At 40.7% G+C, this 25,646-nt stretch overlaps 1 protein-coding gene and 1 non-coding gene across 3 annotated transcripts in view; one reads left to right on the top strand and one right to left on the bottom strand.

Annotated features, from left to right (window-relative positions):
* The first annotated feature begins 1,317 nt into the window (after nucleotides 1-1,317).
* The window catches only part of sema3h (sema domain, immunoglobulin domain (Ig), short basic domain, secreted, (semaphorin) 3H), a 61,666-nt gene continuing 37,337 nt past the window's right edge, over nucleotides 1,318-25,646 (top strand). For both annotated transcript variants that reach the window (XM_031286505.2, XM_031286504.2), the window contains exon 1: nucleotides 1,318-1,982. In XM_031286505.2, the coding sequence (XP_031142365.1) occupies nucleotides 1,883-1,982 (100 nt within the window). In that variant the 5' untranslated portion in view covers nucleotides 1,318-1,882. The remainder of the gene's footprint in view (nucleotides 1,983-25,646) is intronic.
* Nucleotides 6,945-7,017, bottom strand: trnar-ccu. Its single transcript has one exon. It is a non-coding gene; the product is annotated as a tRNA-Arg (tRNA).

The following is a 25,646-nucleotide window of genomic DNA, read 5'->3' as shown; positions in this document are numbered from 1 at the left end:
GAAATCATTGGAGAGAGTATATACTTACTCATACACTTACTCATTTGCACGCAGCCTAAATTCATTATTTATCCCGGAGAATGAATAAATTGTCCCCGTTAGCCTGTGATTGAACTTGAAGCTAGTGAAAAATTCAGCCAGCACTGCTGTACCCCAGTGAGCAGCTATCTAATGAAAATAACACAGCAAGAAGGAAGGCACAGACTTTAATGATTGCATTTGGGTTGGGAGTGGAAACTGAGAAAATAATGAGAAAGAGGACAGAGACTCAGGAAGAGACTTTGGTGCAGAGAAAGTGAAGAAGAAGGTTTGTTTTAGAATGGACTTCATGATCTTACTCATTACAAATACAAAAATAACACTAAACCTGGGTAACAAAAATGACGCCCCCTTTTGGTTTAATTTATGACCCAATATAAAGATAAAAAATAACATTACACTGGTAAGTAACCACCCTTTTTAGTTTAATTTATGACCCAATAGAAATGTAAATATGGCACCGTTGCTGGGTTAGAATAACCACATGTTGGTATGGCTGAATAACCCGATGGAAACAATATAAAAAAAACATTTAAAAAATGGGTCAAAATAAGCCATTCTTTGCGTGTGATTGGTGACCCAATGGTTTTTATATTCATGGGTTGGTCGGGGCTAGATTGACCCAGTACTGGGTACCACGATTTACCCAAATTGGGTTGAAATCCATCTTTATTTAGTGTGTACTTTTAATGCACTCCATAGCTTGGCCCCAGATTATATCTCCTGCACACAGTCTGAGGTCCTGAGGCAGGAGCCTATTGGCAATACGAATGAATAAAGGCTGCTTAACATTTGATAATGGACACCTCAACTGTGATGTGCATATCTGAATATCTTATTTTAAACTGCTTGTGAAAACCCACTTTCATTGAAAGCCTTTTTTATAATTTAATTTGAACTGGCTAATACGGCTAATCCTAATATGTGTGTATGTTGGTATGCATATTCAGATTACTTTTCTTGCATTTCATCTGCAAATCATCTTTGTTTACTTTTCGATCATTTTTGCTACCTGATCAACATTTTTACTATTCACTTAGTTTATTGTGTCATTGTGCGTCTTCTGTAAAGCTCGGTGTAATCACTGGTGTTGATAAGTGTTATATATTATGAACAAAGAAAGAAAGTAGGGGAGCAAAAAGGAGTGAGTACAAAAAAAAGAGTGAAAGAAAGGAAGTGAGAGACTGAGAAAATAAGAGTGAGAAAAATCGGAATAAAGATGAAAGCTGATTTGTCTCTCTCATTTCCACTTTAACTAGGTTTTCCCGGAGCAGTGAATGGGCGTGCGTGTGTGTGTGCAGGGGTGGCCACAATGATCTGGGATCTTGATCCCTCCCTGAGAGAGAGAGAGAGAGAGAGCGAGAGAGAGAGAGAGAGAGAGAGAGCAGTCACATGCAGAGAGGAGCTGGGACGAGAGACAGAACAGAACAGAGTTGTCAAGCTGCGAGGAGGCAGCGGTGAGATGACTTAGTTTTTTCTTGGAATACATTTTCCCCTCCATCTCCGAAGCCCACACACACAATCAAAAAATATAAACACACAAACACACAGATGGTAAAGTGTGAGTGCTGCTGTTAGGAACAGTGAATCATTTTCAGGATCTGGACTTACTCAAGACTGTTTGGATTCAGCATCTTTGTGACTTGGACTTGTGTTTTTCACAGTACAACACTTTGGACTAAAAGTGTGTATCCCTGTGTGTGTGTGTGTGTTAGTGTGTGTTTAATGCAACACTGAGATTTTGACTGACACTGTGTTGGCACTTGTTACTGTAGTTGCTTGAATCTGTAGGATTGGACTCACACTTGGACTCAGTGTGCGTGTTGTGTGTGTGAGGAGGAGGATGTGTTCGCTTGTGACAGCGGTCCTGCTAGCCCACCTCGGGGCTACCTTAACGGGGGCATGGAGAGCATCTCAGCCAAGACTGCAGTTCACACACTCCGGTAAGAGGCTTTTTTGTTTTCAGTGGTTCAAGTCTTTTTTTTCTCGCTCCTACTGTCTAAGACATCTGTCTCGCTCTCATTCTCCACACACACACACACACACACACACATGCAGGTGACAGGAATTACACGCCTCTTCTCATTTTTCACTTTTCTGTCTTTCCTGTTCTATTACTGCCCACACACTGTTATGCGATATGTGGAGCACAAATTATAGACTACCTTTCTGTCCCTCTACAGGTTTTGTTTCTTTCCCACACTGTCTCACTTCCTCCATCTCCGTATTCACCTGTATTGATTTATCTTCCTCCAGCAGTCAAGTTTGGCTGTGAAAGCCTTGTCTTTAGCCCCCACCCACCTCTTCTCACCATGAGGTCTGTTCAGAAGTGGCATAATTTAAGTGCTCATTTTGTCTCTCCAACACACTCGCAATGTTAGAAATAGAGTTTCCCCCTCTAGATTACATATTCAGCGTTTAGAAATGGTTACAGCATATTACAGTAGGGACAGCTGTCAAGGTTATAAGACACCTTACAGGAAAATTCTAGTTTATTCCAACTTGGGTCTGATTTTCATAGTTTTGTCCATAATTTATTTTAGTTATGGTAACATTGTACTCAGCAAAGAAATCTATGAGATCTGAAGGCATGGTGACATTGCTACATCAAAGTCAGATGGGATTAATAACACAAGTCAGACAATCAGACAGGTTGTAAACAAGCTAATACTTTAGCCAGATTATCTAAACTACTGTGGCATTATTTTTTAATACACTGGAAAACTGTACAAACACACTTACAGAAAGTAGAGTTTGTGAAATTTGAAGTCCATCTATAATCTGTGGTGGATGTTTATAAAGGACTGTTTGGATTATAGTTTTACCATCCACCTATGTTTTCTTTTCCAAATTTCTCTTCCAAAGTGTGGCTAAACTCGGAGTTTGTTTAAAACCTGTCTGATTGCCTGACTCGTCATGTTCCTTGCCCCATTTAACTTTTTTTTAGCGATTTAGCATTATTCCAGGAACTTGGTGTCATCCTTAAAGACCTTTATTTACTGCGTTTTTGAAATATTGCCATTTTATTGCCTTTAGATTTATATCCTGCAGAAATCCAGTCTTAAGCCAACATTGTTGAAACAATTTAACAATTATGCTTCACACCCAAAGACATCATTCCTGTCATTCTTGACAGGACAGACCCCCCCCCAACCCCAGGATTTTAAATCAACTGTCTATGTCTGTTAGTTTTTGTCATGGCTAAGACATAATAATAATAAAGTCCAAGATCCAGATGACTACCAAATTAATTATGTCTTGGCCCTAGGCCGATCTGTCCACCACAGTCAAATCCATGCAGAGATTGCTGAAAAAACCCGCAGAAAGACCGAACAGATCCTCCATAAAAATGGGAAAGGAAAGACATTATTAAATGTTACTAAAATGTGAAATTTCAGCTATGTTTTTAGCATATACTGTGGTGGAGAAGTGAATTGTGCATTGGTATTCTGATGTATTTCATCCTCTTTTTCTCAGTGTCTCAGTCTTTTTCGTCATGCACTTGTTGCATGTGCAGCACGTTGCATAAACACATGTTGTTGAATCAACATGCCAGTGTTAAACAAGAGCACAGTCTCTCCTGTTAGTAGGTTTATGCATGGTTGAATTGGAGGCTCCTTTTAAATGGTGCAGCATTTGCTGCACATCTTCTAATAGTTGTTGCCATTAGTTTTAACTTTGTGGAAGCAGCAGTGTGTGTGTGTGTGTGTGTGTGTGTGTGTGTGTGTGGGGGGGGGGGGGGGCCTTACTGGAGAGTAGAAGACAATGTATTTGAAACTCTCTGAGATGTATGTAGTATCAGTCTGCTCCTCCAAACAGGATGGGATTTAATACTTTGACCCATGTTGTGTGTTTTGTTGTTTAAGTATGACCAACGTGACGTTTAAAAGTAATGAGAAAGCAAGACCTGCATCTTCTAATTAAAAAAAAAAGGATTTGGTATTCAATCTTTTGCCCTCTCAGCCATATTTACAGTGAAGCATTTTCCAATTAAAAGCTTCTTTGAGGTATCAAGGCCTTTAGTTACAGTGAGATAAACTCCTACCTTTGATCATGTTTACCAGAGACACCATAGAGTAAGAAACCAACTGATTACACATGCTTACATAAGCCGAAACACAAAGGGTCTGCGATGAAGGCTAGATGTGATAAGGCTGAAGTCGACAAATCATGACCTAGAAAGTACAGACAGAGGGAAAAGGGAAACCTTGTTGGATTATCCCAGGTGGGAATTTAGCTCTAATGAAATCTGAATGTGAAAATGTAAAGAGCTGTGCTTGAATGTGTGTGTGTGTGTGTGTGTGTGTGTGTGTGTGTGTGTGTGTGTACTTAAATAGAACAGTTTCAGTTCCAGGATATCTGCCCACCTCAGTCTTCGTTGTGTATTCTGCTCATGAATTTTAACAACAGAGATTTTTGTTTGTTTGACTGTGTCTTTTATAGCTACAGGGTTACAGCCAGGATGTTCATCTTTGGGAAGAGAACAAAAAGAAATATGTGATGTGATGTGATGTGTGTAATAGGGATTGTGATGCCCCCCATCATGCCTGTGTGTGTGTGTGTGTGTGTGTGTGTGTGTGTGTGTGTGTGTGTGTGCATGCACTCTTTCTCTGTCTCTCGCTCTCTCTGTGGGAGCTCCATGCTGTGGTCATTTCCCTTACCATCACCACGGAGGTTTTTTTTAGAGGGAGGAGATTTTTTGGCCGAGAAAAGGATTTCAGCTCCACTTAAACACTTTGACTCTGAGGTTGTTTAACATTTAAGAGACACTTTACACGTTGACTTTATTTCATCTGTTGAACTCATAGCTGACAACCACTGTAGAAAACAGCCGAAACAGACCAAAAAACAGCAAGTATGAGAATCTACTAACCGAATTATATGGAGTATGTGCAGATTGAGATCAGTAATTCAATTAACCTGTTAACACACAGTATAGTGTACAACATAAGCCACATTATATGAAAAGAAAAAAAAAGGAATATAAAGAAAAACTAAATGTGAAACTGCAGAGAAATTACCGTTTAATACACAGTCAACACATCAATTTAGCAATCAAGGGTGTTAATCTGAAACAAAACTGTAGTAGTGCTTTTTCAATCTCATGCCAGCAAACATTCTATAAAAGAGTGTGACCCTTTTTTAATGCATGGTATTGAAAGAAAACTTTGCACTGTACACGTCTGCAGACTAAAAACCTAATGATTTTGCTGATTTTCACATTTTAATTTCTTCTGCTAGCTGAGAAACTGCCCATCCACTTTGCTTTTGAAACATGTTCAAAACCACACTGGCGAAACTCTGAAATCCATCAAGCTGAAAATGAGGCTTTTCACCTGCCAGCAGCAGGAAACTATTTTATTCAGCCTACCAGTCCACGTCATACTAAAGCTGTGTCCCAAAAATGAGCAACATTCTGATTGTAATGAAGCTTTAAGTATGTATGTACTGCATATACTCTGGACAAAAATACAAAACTGTATATGTCTCGCTCAGTAAGATGTGTGTGTGTGTGTGTGTGTGTGAAGTCAGTGAGCAGACTATATTGACTCAGTATTTGTTATTGATTGTGCTAATGTCCAAGAATACAATGCACAACAGAAATGAAGGAGCTGCTTACAGCTGAAAAAATCTAAAAGAATCTGAATGGTGGTGTGAAAAATAGATGAGAAAACAGAAGGATCCCTGAAAACAGTTTTACACCTTTAGTAGCACTATAGAGCTGTTTTTCTATAAGTACATCACTGTTTTGTTTATCTCAAGCACACACACAAACGCACGACGCATATACACGTGAGCGTTGTGTGACGCGATACACAGTCCTACCAATGGTGTCCACTGTGCCAGCAAAGGAGACTGCAGTATACATGGAATGTCTTCACAGTTGCCCGTAAAACACTGTTAGCAGAGGATGGTTTTGATCCATTGACCTCTGGGTTATGGGCCCAGCACACTTCCACTGCGCCACTCTGCTGACAACCACACTAGATGGGACTTTCCACAATTGCTGGTTTAGGAGGCCAGTACCTTATCCATTAGGTCATTGGGGCTTCACAGCACACAAATTGACCAGTTCTATTGAACAGTGAGTTCCACTACAATGCCAAACACTGGCATAGGCAACAATGGCCCCTGAGGTCACCGTGGCAGAGGTGGCAATAAAGAGACAAAGTAACTCATGGTGGATGGTTACATTACAAATCTGTGAATATGGTGTTTGAAAGACATGGCCAGGAAGGGGGAGTCTAACAAAGAGACTAGGTTGAAACCTAATATATGGCTGGACCATATGGTCAATGTGCTAAATTGTGGAAAAATCTTTACAGGGATAGTCAGTGGTGTCTATAAAACCTTGGTTTACCTTAATACTGGGATGAGCAGAAGCAGGCATGCATGTCCTTATCTTCCTTCATGTCTTCCTTCATGAGGCAGTCAAGATGTGGATTGGTTGGGCCAGTTTCTCTGTCTCCTCTTGATAGTGTTCATGGTTGAGAATGTTGGCTCACATGTATGTGTTCACAAAGAAGGACATCACTTTTTGTACAAATGGTTTCAAAGTGGGAACATCTGCTTCAGACACCAAAGTCCAAAAGACAACACCTCTGACCACTACTTCACTTCGCTTCAAGGATGTTGTTTTTCTGTTTTCTTCTCTTTACAGAGCAGGTGCAGGCACAATAATTTTGAATGCAGTATTTCTTTCTCTCTCTGTAACAAAATGAGTCACATCTAACAATGATTTCTCCCTCTGTGCTGCTCTGTACTACAGGGTTATTGTCATCATTAAAATGGAGGTTAAAGTAAATTGAACTTCAATAAAGAGTAGATTTCAGAGGATGGCTTCATTTTATTGACTGCTAAGTTACACACCCAGCATGCTTCTGAAGCACTACTCCACTGTCAATCACCCCAGATGGGACTCGAACCCACAATCCCTGGCTTAGGAGGCCAGTGCCTTATCCATTAGGCCACTGGGGCTTGAAAGTACATGAATGGACCAATTCTCTTAACACGCAGTGAGTTCCACTCTATGGCAACAATATGACAGGCACACACATTGGCTTTCAATAACACGACAATGGCCCCCGATGCTACTGTGGCAGTAACAGAGACAACAAAAAAGATTAAAGAGAAACCGAAAGAGGAGACTGTAAACCTGCAAAACGTAGTGCTAAAGTAGTTTAAACTGTGTTCATTTTGCACCAGTTAGGTTTTATAAATATTAATTTATAGCCGTATAACCTTACTTTCATTATTTATAAGTTATTTATAGTACAGCTTCTTATTCTATTCTAGTTATATGATAACATTGTTTCATCTCATGTCATATTTAAGTACTTCATTCATGGTTCTGATGATGTTGCTTGTAGTTAACAGCTAAGCTTCTTTCACATGAACATTCTCATAGCTGGATTGGAAAACTGTAAAGTTTAATAATTTCTTCTATACTAACTGTAAAAACATAGTACATTCTGTGTAATTTTAGTATGTTGTATGTTGAGTATGGAATGGGACACAGCTTGCATTTTTTTCCTTTTAGCTATTGTGAACTTAAGTCTGGACAGGTGTTACAGTGGAGATGATACTGACATTCAGAGCTGTTAGTCTGACACAGAGAGAGAGGTCCTTTCACTGTCTGAGAGATTTGTTCTGATTGATGAAGTGTAATCAGACTGACTGACCAGACAGATTCATGTGTCTGAAAAAAAACCAGCTTTAAATACTTAAATACATGCCTGATTACCTCTAAAACCCCCATCTCTCTCTTAATGACTAAATTATCCCAGTTATTCACTCAAACTTTATGTCGCCCATATGCAGGAGTGGACACACACACACACACACACACACACACACACACACACACACACACACACACACACACACACACACACACACACACACACACACACACACACATACACATACACACACACACACACACACATGTAATGAGTCCATTATCCCAGCCATTCAGTGGATGGTAGTGTTATTTTCTTGATGGCAGTTAAAGATACCATCTCAGTACCACACACACACACACACAAAAGTGACATTTTCCTGCAAAGCATTAGCTGAAACATGTAAAGAACTAATGAACTAATCATATTGGACACACCAGCTACTTTCCAGCACGCAGCTACTTTCAAACTTATAACACACACACACATGAGAATATGTATAGATTCATCGTCACAATCACAGAATAAAGCTCCATAAATGCCTCAAGGGGAGTTTGAATGGTTTATGATTAAGTCAGTGTGAATCTATTTTCCCACATGGAGAGTCATGTTTTATTCATACAGCATTCACTTAGTGAATTGGTTTACCGTAGACATTTAGTAATGTTAGTCAGTCACTGGAGAATATGGGAATTTAATCATATGAGTTTCTTTGGTATGAGTGGAGACATTGGCTTTGACCTTTGACCTCTATACTGCTGATTACTCGTGATGGTTGTGATTCAGGCGTTTAAACTTATCCCGCTGTTTCCCCAGTGTCTTTCTGGAGAAATGCCCAACTTATAATGTAAATGCAAATGAGTCCTTTTCAATTTCATGCTATTATCATGCAAATTGGTTGGTTTTACTAAACGCTAGATTAGTTCATCATTGTCCAGATGCATGTTTGCCCATGTGCATGTTTGTGAAATTCAATTTAGAGCAAAAATGCGTTACTTTTTTCATTTTTATCTTTATGTTGTGACTTTATGAAGGACAAAGCCCATCATCCCCAGCGACAAAATTTAAGGAGCCATAAACAGCTGCTTTCATACAAAACTAGATGAGCTGTCTGTTTTTAATAAAGTAGAAGGACGTTGTGTAACTGTGTTGTCTGTGACAGAAACAAGCCTACAGACACACGAAAAAGCAGCTGTCTGCTGTCATGGCCACCATTAGACTCTATAGACTCTAAACCACATTCAAATGATTGCGGTTGCAACTTTGACCCCCTTCACTGTACAGGGGATTAATCATTTATTCACTCATAGTATTTACATGAATACATTTCAGCTGTGTTGATGAAATTGTAAAAGGCTACGTAACAAATATCAACCTCATCACAATGTTTTATTACTTGTAAATCGTCAAAAGTATTTCCTTCTCTCCCCACTCACCCTTCGGCTCAGTGTGGAATTCCTTTGAATTTAAAGACGTTATTACTGTTCTGACTTGTCATAGCCTCTCAGTTAGCTAGCCACGTGGTAGTAAACGGAACTTGCAAACTCTTAAACCTTGAAATATATCTTAGTGTATTTTTGAAGATTCTGTCTCAGAGGAACAGTAAATACAAACACAAAGCCTGTGTGCTTTTCTTTTCCCACTGGACTGATTCAAAGAGCTTCTTATTTTCTTATTGTCTTGGAATCCTGCGCTTAGATGAAACTATAATCTTAGGTAAAAGCTCCAGTTTTATTTGATCTGTTGTATGTTTGTAAGTTTCTTCGTGGTGTTGAGGTTGTAAGTCAAGATGTAAGACCTGGTTCTCGGTGTACGTTGTACATCTTCCTCCACTTTCCACCAACCTCACCTTTCTCTTCTCTCTGTGCATTACTGTAATAAAGCACAAAAGCCTTCAGAGTGATATTAAAAATCAAGAGATATTTCATTATGCATTTATTCTTTCAGATCTGTTTCTATCTAGGCCAGTGCTTTCCGGGCTCAGGGCTGGGGATGTTGTTGAGATGTGGATTTCACTGGGACGGTTATCTGGCACAGAATCAGGCTATTCTCTATTATTAATTTTAATGGAGGCAGTCCCCAACGGTGGTGCTATATTGCTTGTCACTATTGGAGTCAAACGGCAGCTGTTTGCCCATCCCACACTTCAGAAAAAACACAAGTAGGGCAGCCATTTGCTCTTGAAGAAGACCTTATTTTGCAGGGTTTTTTGAATACTACATTTGACAAAATATAAAGTATAGCTGTTAGCCAGGTTCTTGAAAAGTATTTAGCCTCCTCTGCTGATTTTTTTCTTCTGCTTTCCAGAATATTTGGAGGGCCTGATAAAATGTTCACACAACAAAACTTTAACTAAACTTAGGCCCTATTAAGACATTAAAAAAACCCAGATTAAGGGGCTTGGTGCTTGAGGGTTTCCTCTTCTCTCTGGACAGAGACAGTGAAGGGAGTCTAATTACACCCTTGCTTTGGCAACAACAGTCCCTGACAACAGTGGACATGCTGTTTACCCTGGAGAGGTTTCTGGTGTTAACATCAGAGGTTATCTTTAGCCTGAAGCCTGTAATTGAGCAATAAAAAACCCCCACAAGCTTAAAATTTCTTCTATTTCCCTTAAGTATTAATTTGCTGTAATCTGCCCTGCTCTCAATAATCTAGAGCTGAGTTTCTCACCTATCTTACTGTGTGTCAGCATTTATTTCCTATGTAACATTCAAGAGACATGAGAAAAGTTTTTACTCCTATTACTCAAGTGCTGTGCACAAGTGGCCAGGGGATAAACCTTTTTTTTTTGTGAGCTAAGGCAAAAAAATGTCATATTGGCTAGAAAAAGTTTTAGTAACCCTCACCTGGACGTCTTGGGTTGTTACTCTTTTCAGCTTTGTGCAGACGTATATTTCTCACTGCATTCCTTTCACTTTAGCTCCATGAAGGAATTTAATCCACAAAGACACACTTGACTGGTTGGCAAGCTGGAATCCAGAAGTAGATGGGATCAACAGTGTTAAGACCAACTCTAACCAGCAGTTTTCCCCATTAGCTGTAGATTAGGATGGACTGGAGACGCAGGATATGAGGGCGTGTAGACTTGTAGGGGATACTCATAGGTTTATTCCCAAAGGAAATATCAAGTTCACTTTTTCTACAATGATTGTGAAGAATCTGATTGATTGAGTATAAGATAACTTAAAGTGCCCATATTATGAAAAAATCACTTTTTCTGGGATTTGGGGTGTTATGTTGTGTCTCTGGTGCTTCCACACACATACAAACTTTGAAAAAAATCCATCCATAGTGTTTAGAGTGAGATACGGTTTCTGAATGTGTCCCGCCTTCAGTCTCTGGGTGAGCTGTTCAAAATCGGCACGGCTTGTGACGTCACAAGCTGGCTAACCATTAGCTCGTAGCGCTAGCATGCTAACACTAATGCTAGCATGTTACATCGTTCTCAATAGCAAAGCACTGCTACAACACACACAAGTTCACCATAATCTACAAAAGAACTACTTCCATGTGCACCCTCATTTAGAAGTCTCCCAGCTAATCCTGCCTTGTAACTGACCAAAGTTGTAGAAACAGCCTTTCTTTTACTGTCTATGGAGCTAGCTAGCTGACATGATCTACATCTGAGCTACTGCGCATGTGCAGTGCAATCAAAGATAATACAGAAGAAGAAGAAGAAAAGAGGTCTCACTCTGTAGCTAAAACAGAGACCAGCTGAAAAGAGGATCTGCAGCAGTGAAAGAGCGGTGCAGTACAACAAAAATATGGTGTTTTTTGAAAATTAAACCATGTAAACCTATTCTGGTACAACCTTAAAATACAATTATGAACCTGAAAATGAGCATAATATGGCTGCTTTAAAGGAAAATGGCAGCTAGTAGACGTCAGTCAAGCCTCAGATTAGTGCTACATGTACACCAGCACAAAACATCTGATCTTTAACCCTTGGTGTTAGCGATCTGGCATTCCCAAGGTTGCGTAAACAAGAAGAAACCACAAGAATTGAGAATCAAATTCTTGTGGTTCCTGTCTGTTTTGTCAGTGATGGAAACATTAGACAAGTGCCACAAAAGGTTGGAAGTCAGACTTCCTTTTCCTGTTTAAATAGAAGCAGGACTTATCAGAAAATAGTGAGGATGTACAGCGACAGATAGTGGTTGTTATTATCTGCTGGCGGGGCTTTAAAGTAGGCATTCGTCATAAATTTGACCCTAAAGGCTGATTGTAAATATAAATCTGAACTCACTGCAGAATCATGTCTAAACATAACCTTCAGAGGAAGGCTACTTTATTTATAGGCGCCCATTTTTAAGATGTAGAGATATCATTATTGCCCATTTGCTGAAGCCAATGTCCACGAAGTATACCGTATGTCTAGCATGCTTTGATGTTGAGCCAAGAAGTAGACGGCACAGACAATTTATAGACTGCAGTGCTTTTTCACTCTGATGGGCCATGCTGATGATTTTGCTGCACAGAGTACTCACTAGTCTGTGAGTGAACACAGTAGTGATTTTCTTGAGTATCTGTCACCAGGCCACTAAGGGTGCTTGTTCCTCTTGGGATAAGTCCTCTTACGTACGGAGCATATATGAGTCTATTGGTAAGATTAACTAACATACCACTCTACTTGGTTATGGTTAGAGAAAGATTCATGGTTTAAGGAAATTGGCATTGACTGCTGGAAGGAGACAAGACGGTAACTGGGGCCGGTCTTCTCTCTTCATCTTTGTCTTCATATGAGGAATAAGTATTGTGTGTTCAAAAACCCAAACCAAATAGAAATTTTAGCATGAGAAAAAAAATGACTTGTTATAGCTGCTCATCAAAAACCTCTGTCCGTCTAGCCATGAGCAAAGCATTTAGCCACCAACATTGTTCTGCACTGGGAATGAGACTGAGTGTAATGTAAAGCAGAGAAAACAATGAGTGTTCTCAGTGAACCTTCTCTTGGAAAAATAAAGATGAAAAAAAAAAGGCAAACAGTGAATGGACTCTAATGTCTGTATGCAGCAGCACGGCTACCCAGGCCGACAGTCTGATGATGACGAATAATCATAAGCACAGAGGTCGAAGGTCAAGCTGTCCACATGGGTCTGGTCTGTCAGTGACACAGTCCAGACGTATTGTGTCTGTGTGTTTGGCTATAATGTGTGTGTGTGTGTGTGTGTGTGTGTGTGTGAGAGAGATTTAAATCCACGTGGAACAGATAGAAGCAATGAGTAGAGAATTAGTTAATGTGCATGTAAATGATGATTAATTAATTTACATTTATGTTTTTATTTTTTTATTTTATAGGAACAGGTACGTAACCATAGAACAATGGTTCCCAACCTAAGGGCATGATGCCCAAAGGGATTAGAGAATAAATCTGGCAAATTGCAAGATGTACAAGACTACAAGATGTTAGCCTAATGCTGGTACGATCTGAAGACGTGGGAAAATGAGCACTGTGAAGTGTCAACTTCAACTTCAACTTTATTTGTGTCCCCGAAGGGCGATTAGGTGTGCAGCAAGAATAAAACATACAAGACACATAAATACATACAAGTTCTACACACAGTCCAACTGGAACACAACAGTACGAGGACAAATAAATACCAGTACAAGGTGCATGGATAGCAGCGTCAAAGTAACCTACATAGGGTAGGAAACGTGCATATCAGCCTACAAAGTTGACACAATATAATCAACTATGACCATCGTCAACAACAACATCAGCATCCATTACATTACATCACCAACCCCTTTTATCAACGTTTTTGACATCCTCAACAAATAGTCAACAGACTAGAATATACTGTATAACCAACCAAGGAATAAAGAAAAAGAAAAGAAAGTCATAGTGGGGGACAACTGATTCTGCATCCAGGACACTGCCCTGCAACTTAAGAAAACACACGCAAATAGACAAAACACAAGCAAATTAAGAAAACAACTTCATTAATTTGACAGCACATGTGCAGCATTCAGCAAACGCACTGCAAATACACACAACACAACCAAATACATAAACGCACTGCAAATAAAAAACGATGCAAAAAGAAAAGCACACAAACCCCGAAAAAAGAAGCGATGCAAAAAGAAAAACAACTTTATTAATTTGACAACACATGCGCAGCATTCAGCAAACGCACTGCAAATATCACAACACAACCAAATACATAAACGCGCTGCTAATATGAAACGATGCAAAAAGAAAAGCACACAACCCAGAAAACAAATGCAACAAAAAAACGCAGCATCCAGATTACACAACGGAAGTTCTCCAGACCTCTAGAGGGAGCAGCTAGTGGAACAGCTTGATTTTCGACCCCATGGGGAGAGAGCGCTCTGCCTTTTTATTAGAGTTGGGTATGGCTGCAGCCTGGAGAGCTCCATAGACTGTATATTAAATTCATATTATTATTATTATTATTATTATTATTATTATTATTATTAATAATAATAATAATAACATAATATATTAATAATATATAGTCTATGCTCCCGTCTCATGCCCTACCGGCTGGTGACTGGTGTTTAAAGACGTACTGCTGATTGAGTATCACCTGTGACCTGAGCCGAGACACACCCACCAAACGAGAGAAAACATATCTCAAACATGGACTTAATATTTACAGTCTATGCAGTGTCTCTCTCTCTCTCTCTCTCTCTCTCTCTCTCTCTCTCTCTCTCTCTCTCTCTCTCTCTCTCTCTCTCTCTCTCTCGCTCTCTCCCTCCCTCCCCGTGGGGTTGAAAATCAAGCTGTTCCACTAGCTGCTCCCTCTAGAGGTCTGGAGAACTTCCGTTGTGTAATCTAGATGCTGCGTTTTTTTGTTACATTTGTTTTCGGGGTTTGTGTGCTTTTCTTTTTGCATCGTTTCATATTTGCAGCGCGTTTATCTATTTGGTTGTGTTGTGTGTATTTGCAGCGCGTTTGCTGAATGCTGCACATGTGTTGTCAAATTAATTAAGTTGTTTTCTTAATTTGCTTGTGTTTTGTCTATTTGCGTGTGTTTTCTTAAGTTGCAGGGCGTCTGCCCCTGTCGGCCACCGTATGTGACAGTGTCCTGAATGCCATTGATTTTGACATTACTGATTCTTGAAATTAGTCTCTCTTGCCCGATCACCTTTACATATTATGAAAGTTGTGAGAGGACACAATATATGATTGATTCTGATGTGACAAGTCATGGCAGACTTTAAAGCACCAAGAACATCTGATCTGACATAGTGACCATCTCAAAAGACATACATGTAGTGTGGTGTGATCTTTGCGTAAGAGAGAAAGACAGAGTGAGATTTTAAAACAGCTGCATGCATGTGTGTTAGAAATTATTTTGTGTGTGCACGTACTTGTACATTTCTCCACATGAGTGCCCATCTGTGTGCCTATAGGCTTTGTTCCCAGGCTTCTGCAGGCCTCCCGCTGTAATTGCACCAGTAATTGTAAGTGATAACCCCATTTCCACAGGAAACGTGCCCCGGTTTCCTCGCCCCCGCCACCATCATCCCCCCCTGGTGGCACAGCCAACAAAGTCCTCCCCCTGGGAACGTTGCACCAGACAGCTAATGTTCCCTGGAGCTTGGCGAGTAGATGAACAGACGGACAAAGAGAGACACACAAACAGACACAGAAACAAATCTACACACATGTGTAGCTTACTAACACACTCACATGGACGATGCTGTAGGCTGTGAGGGAATAATTGGATAAATCAATGATAAGTGTAGCGTGTGTGTGTGTGTGTGTGTGTGTGTGTGTGTGTGTGTGTGTATGTATGTGTGTGGGCGTGTGTGTGTGTGTGTGTGTGTGTGTGTGTGTGTGTGTGTGTGTGTGCGTGCGTGCGTGCGTGGAAGTAAAAACAAGGAGAACATACAGTATTACACCAGGAAAATAACAAAGTTGGACTCCCATGAGTGAGATAACGATTGAAAGACAGACTTGATTATTTCATCATCCTTTCTTTCATTTATTTCTAAGGGACCGTTCGGTATTTATGGAATGGACCACCGGAGGAAAATAGGGGAGGGTTATGTCTTTTTATTCTTTGTTGAGGGGAGGGTCATCCAATTTTTTTAGTCTAGGGGGGAGGGTCACCCAACTTTTGTATTCATGAGAACATTAACATTTCAAAGTGGCTTGTTTGGTGCATATTTATCCATGTAGCTCTTTCAGTCTCGGCCCCTATTGCTAACAGATGGGTCCCTCCCTACTAGTCAGCCAGACAATTTGAACTGTAGCTTTAGAGACCAAACTGAATAAACTAAACTGAATAAATCCCGTATAAACACAGAACTGCTTTGCTAGCTCCATCGTGTTGTAACTAAGACATCTGCTGAAAAAATAATTGTATTCATATATATATATAATATATAACGGATCAGACGCAAGCTTTTATTTTGAAAAGTCAAAGTTTGCGGACTGCACCAAGCCGGGAGGGCATGCGACGGGAGGTCTCCAGGCTGCAGCCATACCCAAATCAAATATCCTTTCGGTCCCGGTGATATTATATATATATATATCTATCTCTCTATTTGGCTCCTGCGATGGGTATGGGGGTATCCCATCCCTGTGCGTTGAGCCGACCAGATGAACCAGTTGATTCCAGAGCTGACGGTCTTGTGCCAGCTGCTCCGCATCTCCCACCGCAACTCCAAGTTGTTGGAGGTCGTCCGCAAGAACGTCTAGCCATCGGGTGCGGGGTTTACCTCGTGGTCGTCTCCAGCCTGCGGCCCTCGGATCAAATTGGAGAATGGCTCTCGTCGGATGGAAGGCGGAGAACATGGCCGAACCAGCGGGTACGACGTTGTGCAGCCAGGCAGGATGCTCTGGGCTGGCACGTGCGGGCTCTAAGCACTTGATTGGAAACCCGCTGGGGCCACCTGATGTTCTCAAGAGTTCTGAGAGCCCTGCTATCAAAGCCATCTAATCTTGCAGCCAGTGTCTTATTTAGGGGCCATGTCTCCGAACCATAAAGCAGGATGGAGAGTACTGCTGAGTTGTAAATCCGGAGCTTTGTCTTGCGTGAGATGGTCTGGTGTCGCCAGAGTGGTTTCCAGAGAGACTGCAGGGCTGATGCAGCCAGGGCTCTTCTACGGGTGATCTCTGGTTTTTGTCACTATGGATCCCAGATACACAAAGTTCTTGACAGGCTCTACAATAGAATTGTCAAGCCGTAGGGAAGGTGGATGTGGTCTGTCACCGACATGCATGAGCTTGGTTTTCGTCCAGCTCACCTGGAGGCCAAGCTTCTCGGCCTCTTCACTGTATATGGCCAGAGCGTCGGTCAGCTGGCTGTAGGACGTGCTGAGCAGGATGGTGTCGTCAGCGTACTTCAGGTCAGTCAGGTGGTAACTGCCGAGGGACAGTCCGGGAACCCGCTCACAAACCCTAGACATCAGATGGTCGATGATGCAGTTGAAGCAGTTGATGTATATATATATATATATATATATATATATATATATATATATATATAAACAACAGCTTTTTCAAGGCATTTGAGAAGGAAGGAGTGGTAGCATGCAAGCTCCCAAATTGACGCTTGTCTGAGAAATGGAGTTTTGGATAATGTTCAGCTTTGGCAGCTTTACCTATGTGCTAAACTATACAATGACTGAGGAAGCCTAGTGACGAGTCCATAGCAACCGGTGTTGAATTACCCAATGTGCTTTGCTGAATGGTCTCAATGTTTTATTTCATGTGAATACTAGTTTACTAGAGGAGTAACTTAGTATACTAGAGGAGTAACTTAGTATTTGAAGTAATGCAGTAATGCAGGAAGTGTGCATATAGTTTCCATGCTTATTGTGTTTCCACAACAATGTTAGTGAGTAAATCTACTGAAATGGCCACCACACCATAACAGAGGAGTGGGATGTGTAAGATGAGAATGCAGAGGTTTAGACACATACATCATGGCTGTTAAAAGACAATGTTTACCAGTATGTCTTTACCAAGTGTGAACTAGTACAGAAGGCATTAATAAATTATTGGGGAGAGTCAACCCCTTTTTCCATATCATTTTGGAGGGTTATCAAAAATTTGTTGCTGGTGAAAGGAGAGTCAGTCACTTATATGTCACTCATATTTCACTGTGCCAGTGCAAACTCTTGTAAGGCTTACAGAACTATTCTTATATTTTACTTTATATGTGTTGCAAGTCTTGGACTCAGTTGGGAAGGTTTCCTCTAAAATGTGTTATAGCTCATAAACTGTGGAATAATCCAGCACTGCCTGCGTGCTAACCAAATTAGCAAACATCCTATCTGTCAGCAGTGTGCAGTTGTCATCTCAGCCCTGATGTGTTGTGATGCCAGCATGGAAAGCAGTGCAGAAGTTCACTGTTTGCCTAATGGATACTTAGCAGAGTTGTCCTGTTTCACTGCTTTCCTCCATTGTTTCTGTTGCTGTGACGTCCCTGCACCTTTGGACAGCCTCATCTTGACAGTCACACTTGAGCTCAAAGCTGGTCATGCCCACCCACAAGCATATATCTCAAACATCACTGAAAAAAGTCTTGGCGGTGGAGCGCGGAGAGGGACACACAGGAACCTTTACCGACCACTAGTGATTATTCTCTTCTGAGATTGTTATTTCTGAATAACAAACCTCTGGTTCATGTCACCTGTCAAGAATTTTTTTTAAGTAATTTGTTGATTGCTTATCAAAAAACAACCAACACTTCCCAACACATCTGAAATTGGCATAAACTCTTATTTCCAAAAGACAAATACTATGCCAAATCCTTAAAACAAGCACAAAAGCTTTGACAGTGACAGTTCTGTTAACGATAGGTACAGACAGAGCGTGGTGCTGCCATCTTTACTGCCCTGCCTGGCTGTTATGGGCTGTAACTTACGGAAGTACGGACCTCATTGTATAAAAGAGTACACATTCGTTCAGTGACTTTTTGATATTTGTGGAACCCCACAGCCAATAACTGTGTGAGAATCTCTGGCTTTACCTCTGTAGTACTGTTGCTATGGTTACCTGCAACCTAATATAGGTTGATCACTGACTGTTGACCAGAACCTGTGTGTGTTTGAGGCATATTACCAAACAATTGGCATCCAGTAGTATTTACCTGCATGTTGTATGAAGTCTTTAGCTGTCTTTCTGCATGTGCTGTGTGTTTGTTCATGAGAAACTCACCACACAAATCCATTGCCTTGTGTGTGTGTGTGTGTGTAGTGTGTGTGTGTGTGTGTGTGTGTGTGTGTGTGTGTGTGTGTGTGTTTGCAGGAATGTTCTTAGCTGTATCACACGCCACACATTTGCTCTAATCACATCGAAGTCCATCAGAGCTCCCATGACTAACAACCTTTAATCTAATGTTCACCATGGATAAAAAATACCCACAACTAACACACGCAGACACACACACACACGCACGCACGCACACACACACACACACACACACACACACACACACACACACACACACACACACACACACACACACATATATATAAATGCAAAAACAGTAAATTAACAAAAACAGACACTCGCGGAGGCAAATAGGGACAAGCAGACACTTATACTACTATTATAAAGAAACCATTCACGCATTTCATATTTCAATGTGTGTGTGTGTGTGTGTGTGTCTGTGTGTGTGCGTGCACGCACCAGTAGGATTATGTCTTAGAGTTTCTGTTCTTTTACGTCTTAACCTTTTACGTCTTTGATTCCCAGTGACAGGAGTCAAAGGCCAATTGGCTCAGATCAGAGGTCACGACCCTCGTTGACCCCCCTGTCAACTTGATGCTGATAAGAATGGCTGCACTCAGCAGGCGAGCGTGTGTGCACGCAAGTTTGTGTATGCGTTTGCAGAATGAGCAGATTGTGCTGCTTTTATTGAACATGCAACTTTTTTTGATAATATAATGTGTGTGGAACTTGGTGCTTGCAGATCACTGTGGTTCCAGAAAAAAACATGGTTGTGAAATAGTTTTTTAACATTCTAACCACATCACTTCCTGTGCAGAGCTACAATTTAGCCTCATACTAACTAATACCCACAGAATATCTATTATAGAACATATATGCAAGATATTCTTGCTTTATGTTCTCCTCTCTGTGCCACATGACAACTCACTATGTTGCTACTTTCAATGCAATTTGAAGGCATTTAGGAGCTGAGAGTCATTTAAAAAAAATCTATTTTAATTCAGAGTTTCTGAAAAAGGCTGCAGAGTGGAGAACAGATTGCCTCTGGGTCGATGAAATCATCACAAACAGTCACTGACGAATGCTGAACATTTCACTTACGCTTTCACTACGACTTATAAAAGCACTTATTCTGAAGTAATTGTAGACTGTGAGGTGAATTGATTGGCCTTTACTGACTGTGTTTGGTTAGTAATGGCCGAACATCTCATTTAAGTCATCTTGACAGGTGTGTGTGTGTGTTAATAACCTGTTGAATGTTGGTACTGACAGATAGCCAGGCTGCGTGACACAGATGATGCTTTTTGTATCCTGGAAATATGTGTGCTTGGTGTGTGTGTGTGTGTGTGTGTGTTTGTGTGTGTGTGTGTGTGTGTGTGTGTGTGTGTGTGTGTGTGTGTGTGTGTGCGCGCGTGTGTGCGCGCACGCGTGTGTGTGTGTGTGTGTGTGTGTGTGTGTGTGTGTGTGTGTGTGTGTGTGTGTGTGTGCGTGCACCCCCTCCCATTTACTAAATAGCTTTGATGTCTCGGAAAAACACTCCATTATTCCAAACTACCCTCTGTGTTTTAGCCAAAGTGTTGATGAGCGTTGGCCAAATCATTCATCTGTGTGAATGTGTGTGTGTGTGTGTGTGTGTGTGTGTGTATGTGTGTGTGAGGCATAGGAGGTGGGGGGTGTGGGGTGAGCAGGCAAGGCCAAGAGACACACCACACACACCCCGTCACAAATAATGTCGGCATGGTTGCTGTTTCCATGGCAACTGTCCCAAGAGTATGGGTGGGGTGGGTGCAGCTGGCGTTTCTCGACTGAGTCAGGGGTGTGTGTGTGTGTGTGTGTGTGTGTGTGTGTGTGTGTGTGTGTGGTGGAGAAAAGAATGTGTGTTTTTTCATACTGAATAAGAGCCATTCATCATTGTGAGGTCAATATGGTAGACAAAAAATGTCCAAAAATGCTGTGTGTAAGATGGTGTGTGCAGGATAAAGAAGTTGTAGCCAAACCGAAAGATTGTGTTGTGGGTTGTGTTTGTGGAAGCTAAAGCTAAATTTGTTTCAGTCTTGAAATGAAATGAAATGAAATGTGCTGCTGACTAACCAATTGCACACACTATCTATCTCTGCAAATGTATATGTGTGTGTGTGAGTATATATATATATATATATATATATATATATATATATATATATATATATATATATATATGTGTTTGTGTGTGTGTGTGTGTGTGTGTGTGTGTGTGTGTGTGTGTGTGTGTATGTGTGTGTTTACAAAGCCACTCTCAGTTCCCTCTTGCAGATCTGAGTGTCATCGTCTTTGCCATAATGCTGATTTAATGCACTTTAAAGTGAGGATGCGAGCTGGATTTCAGCCTGTCTGACCCAATAGGATCTTGTGATGGTAACAGAAGCTGAATGTCGCTGGTGTTTCCACTGCAGAGGTGGTTTCACATTCAATTAAGCTGAGCTGTTCCCTTTATATTGAATTAAGCAAGGTCATGTCATTCTTGTGGCACACAGACTGTAATTCAGAGAGATACCCTGTGAAGAGGGTGGCAGAAACGTCTCGTCTTCAAATGGGCTTGGAATTTAAATAGTTTAACCCATGAAAACATTGTCGACTGACAATACAAATGGACATTGCCTTGCTCTGTTTTTTAAAGTTGGAATGAATGATTTTGTCTTTTTTGTAATTCAACATAATGTTTAGAAACAAGTAAAGCGTGGGCTGAGGGGAAAAAAGGGTGCCGACGTCTTGAGCAAACAAACAGAAAAGTCACGATTCTGTTGAATTAATTGTGCTGCACCCACTGGAATTATTGAAGCCAAAATCAGTGTGAAGCAAAACAATATACCTCTCTGACCGTTTCTTGAATATTAACAAAGTACCCAGTGACTAATAAGCCGAGATTTCCCACTGAGCTAAGGTATGGGTTTCTACTGTCTGCCTTTATAGTGCAGAGCTTTCCTCTCCTACTGTGACTGTTTCTCTGTTTCACATTATCTCTCCATTTTCATTGAGTCATGCCTTCCTCTCTCTTTTTTCTCTCATTTCCTTTCTGCTCATCCATCTCTTGTGTTTTCTCCTGACTGTCAGCGTGTTGTGGTTCCTCTGTCTTTCTTTCTTTCTCCTTCTCTTCTTCCTCTTCATCCTAATTTGACAGCCTTTTTTACTGCTTCCCTGAGTATCATTTTTTTTTGCCTCCCTCTCTGACATTTTTTCCTACTCCTCTCTTCTCTCACAGACGCTCTGTCTTCCCAGCTCTTTCCCTCACCCGTCATCCATCCAATCATCATTTCTCACCCTGTCATCATATAATTTTTCCTCTCACTTCTGCCTCTTTTTTTATCTGCCTCTCTCATCCTTCTCCTCCTCCTCCTCCTCTACTCAATCCACCTATCTATCCATCATTCCTCACTCTGTTATTACACTACAATTTTCCCTCACGCTTTCGGCTACACTTCCCCTTCATCCTCCTTTCTCACTTGGTTCCACTTCCTCTTCAATCCACCCATATGCCCATCATTCCCCCCAGCCCTGTCATCGCAACATGGTTTTTACAGGAGCTCTCTTTTCTACCCTCATCAAGCTTTCCTGCCCAATCCCAACCTGTCTTTTCCTATTCCTCCTCCTCATGCTCATCCTTATCATCGTCCATCAATATTTATTAATTTCTTGCATCAACATTTATTTCACTCGGCTTTCTCTTTGTGCTCTTCTCCTCCCCCTCCTCTTCCCTTTTCTCCTCATCTGTCTGTCATCTTGTCATGCTTTGACATTTTTCCTATTCTCATCTCGTAACTGTCTTCACCCATCAGACCGTTTTCATTTTGTTGTCACTTTGCTGTCATTCCTACCATCCTCTGTTCCGCCTCCTCCTCTTTCTGACTTTATCCACCTTTGCTATTTTGCTATCTCACAATTACGTTGTGGTTTATGTGCACAGTGAAAAATATAGATACAAAGTGTTCCGAAAACAAATCAGCAATACAGTATAATGATAGAGATTCAGCAAATTGAACAACGTTTTCTTTGGTCCAAAAGAATGATGGACTCGCAACATTCGGTTCTGTCAGATCACATAATAATAAAGCAGCCAGGAACCGTAAACAAAAGTCACATGGGCTCACAGCATGTTGCTTGTTAATTGGGGAGAGTTGTCAAAACCACCCCAGCGTGTTAGACATTTTGATGAATTTGGATCTGGTCCTAACAAATATAGATTCAAGTTCCTGTAAATGTAGTTGAGCATGATGGACTTTTCCACACTCTCTTTGTCTGGTGCTCATACCAGTTAAAAGTGCATGAGGAAATGGCCGAATATGAAGTCTGGAGTTTACAGCTCAGTAGCATCTTTAGTTATCATAGCGAGAAAATCCATATTTGTGGGACTGCGTGAAGCTGAAATGAAGTGAACAAAAGGCACCTGCATTGCCTGTGTGTTATAGCTTAAGATACTCTTCATCTATCCTTGTATTTTATATCCAGTCTGTATTCATTTCATGGTCCTTGACAGCGGTCTTGTCTCATATATATATATATATATATATATATATATATAGTCTTTCGGATCGATCTCCAGCACCTCAACAGTGTCCCACTTCTCACCACGAATGCCAATCTCTCCTTTTTTCTGTTTTCCTTTTCTTCCTCTCAGTGTTCACTCCTCAACACATTTCATTCACCCTATAATTCTTCTTAAACCATTTTGTTTTTTCTAATACTATACCCACGTGCCAACTAACGTGATATGTAGCATATAAACAACAGATACTACAGAGTGTTGAAGGTATTCAAAGTCATTAATTACTTTTTTTCTTAGATCCCACATCTGCTTCAGTCAGCTGTAGTTTGGATAATCACCATGTGTTTGGAGAGGCAAGGCTGTTTGGGCAAAATGTAGAGAAAAGGGGGCAGCCACAGGGATGTTTCAGCAGATTTATATTTTGATGGATAGCTTTGTGTTTGTTGGGTTGTAAATGTGGTGGGAAAAGCAGAGGTACTATGAGAAGTTTTATCTTTGTGTTTCGTAAGCCTACAAGAGGATAGCGTTGGCAAATTACAATGTATTTTTCATTTCATCAGCTCAGAAGAAGTTGAACAGGTTTTAACTTTATCAGATTGCGTTGAAATCTGACAGAGACGGACACATCAACAGCCATATCCGTACAAACACAAAGCTACATGAGTTAGCTTTCTATTGCAGGTTTACATTTCCTGTTGATCCTCACAGAAATTGGTTGACACTGATAGAAAATCAGTGAATTTCTGATACACACTATACTTCAACATGCAGTAATTCACTGAGCTAGAGCTGCTAGGTTTGAATGAATGATTCTCAGTAAAGGTGCCCATGCTGGAAGATAACACTGCCGTGCCCGTGATAATGTAAGGAATATTGACCAGATTATATTCTGTATGATCTTTGTGTCAGATTTAGATGCTTGAGGAAACACGCCGTATGTTTGAGAGGTGTTATCCATCACTGCAAAAGGAAGAAGCGAAGCACCACTGTATAACCATACACAATCTCGCTTTTAATAAGAGCAAGCTGAGTTTGCTGCCGCAGTGGAAGATGATTAATCATTAATAACTCCTTTAAATCTTCCCCTGAGTGAACCAATATTGTGTGCTAAAGCTACAGTGAGCAATAATTTATGTTAATTACAAGCTGTATTATATTATCTCATGTATCCCATTTCTCCTTAGGGTCTGGTTGGAAAATGCACTCCTTTGCCCCTTTGGTATCATTTGGTATAAAGCATCGCAGAGTGGCCAGCTTGCTAGACAAGACTATGCTGTGTGCATCTTACTAACATTATGGGCCCAGCTTTCTGGGTTTTAAGGTTCAAACTGTGTTTCATAAGCTCTTTCTGCCTCTCACTGCTATTTAGAGCTGCCAGCGTGTGAAGCCATGCCTGGTGCTGCTTTAAAGCCTATATGTTTATGCTTTTAGTTTTGTGAGCCGACGCCAAGTCCAATCCACTGAACACTTGGCAGTTAAAATATGAAAGTTAACACAAGACAGATGGACGTGCGGTGTTCTCATAGTTCTCATAGTTTACATGGTGCAACAGTGTAATCATTCAAAAAACATTTAAGGTGCAGGCTCGTTATCTGTGCTTTCAGAATCGTTAGTTATCATGAAATCTGTCTGGAGATGTAGTTCAGGTACAGTGTGTCTGTGTGTAAGTGTGCATGTCTGTGTTTGTTTATTCACAAAAGATACATTCCTAAAAAGTTTCTCTTGTTTCACCTGAGGTGTCCAGTGATGATAAGATGACAATTGTGTATGTGTGTGCATGTGATGGATACTGCAGGTGTGGGAAAGTGTGTCTTTGACCAACATGTCACTTGATCTGATTGTGTGTCTGTTGAAAAAATAATCCTCAAAAACTTGAGCATCGTGATCGGGTTAGCTCAGTTGGTAGAGCAGGCGCACATATATAGAGGTGTATGCCTCGACGCAGAAGGTCCAGGGTTCAAGTCTGACCTGGACGATTTCCTGTATGTCTTCCCCCTCTCCCCTTTCGTATCTAGCTGTCCTTTCCATTAAAGGCTGAAATGCCCAAAAATAAATCTTAAAAAAAAAAAAACATCTGACCATCTGTACTTACAAAAACAGAAATTTGCATTGGGTGTTGTGTATATTTTTAATTTTTATCTTTATGTGTTTATTGTTGTTCTTCATACCCATGAGTGTGTAAACCAAATTTCCCATTAGGAACATTAAAAACTCGACTCTACTCCCCCCTATAGAGCTAAAGTCAGGA

The sequence above is a fragment of the Sander lucioperca genome, chromosome 12, assembly GCF_008315115.2.
Source record: "Sander lucioperca isolate FBNREF2018 chromosome 12, SLUC_FBN_1.2, whole genome shotgun sequence".
Taxonomy (NCBI): domain Eukaryota; kingdom Metazoa; phylum Chordata; class Actinopteri; order Perciformes; family Percidae; genus Sander; species Sander lucioperca.
This window is presented reverse-complemented; position numbering and strand designations above follow the sequence as displayed.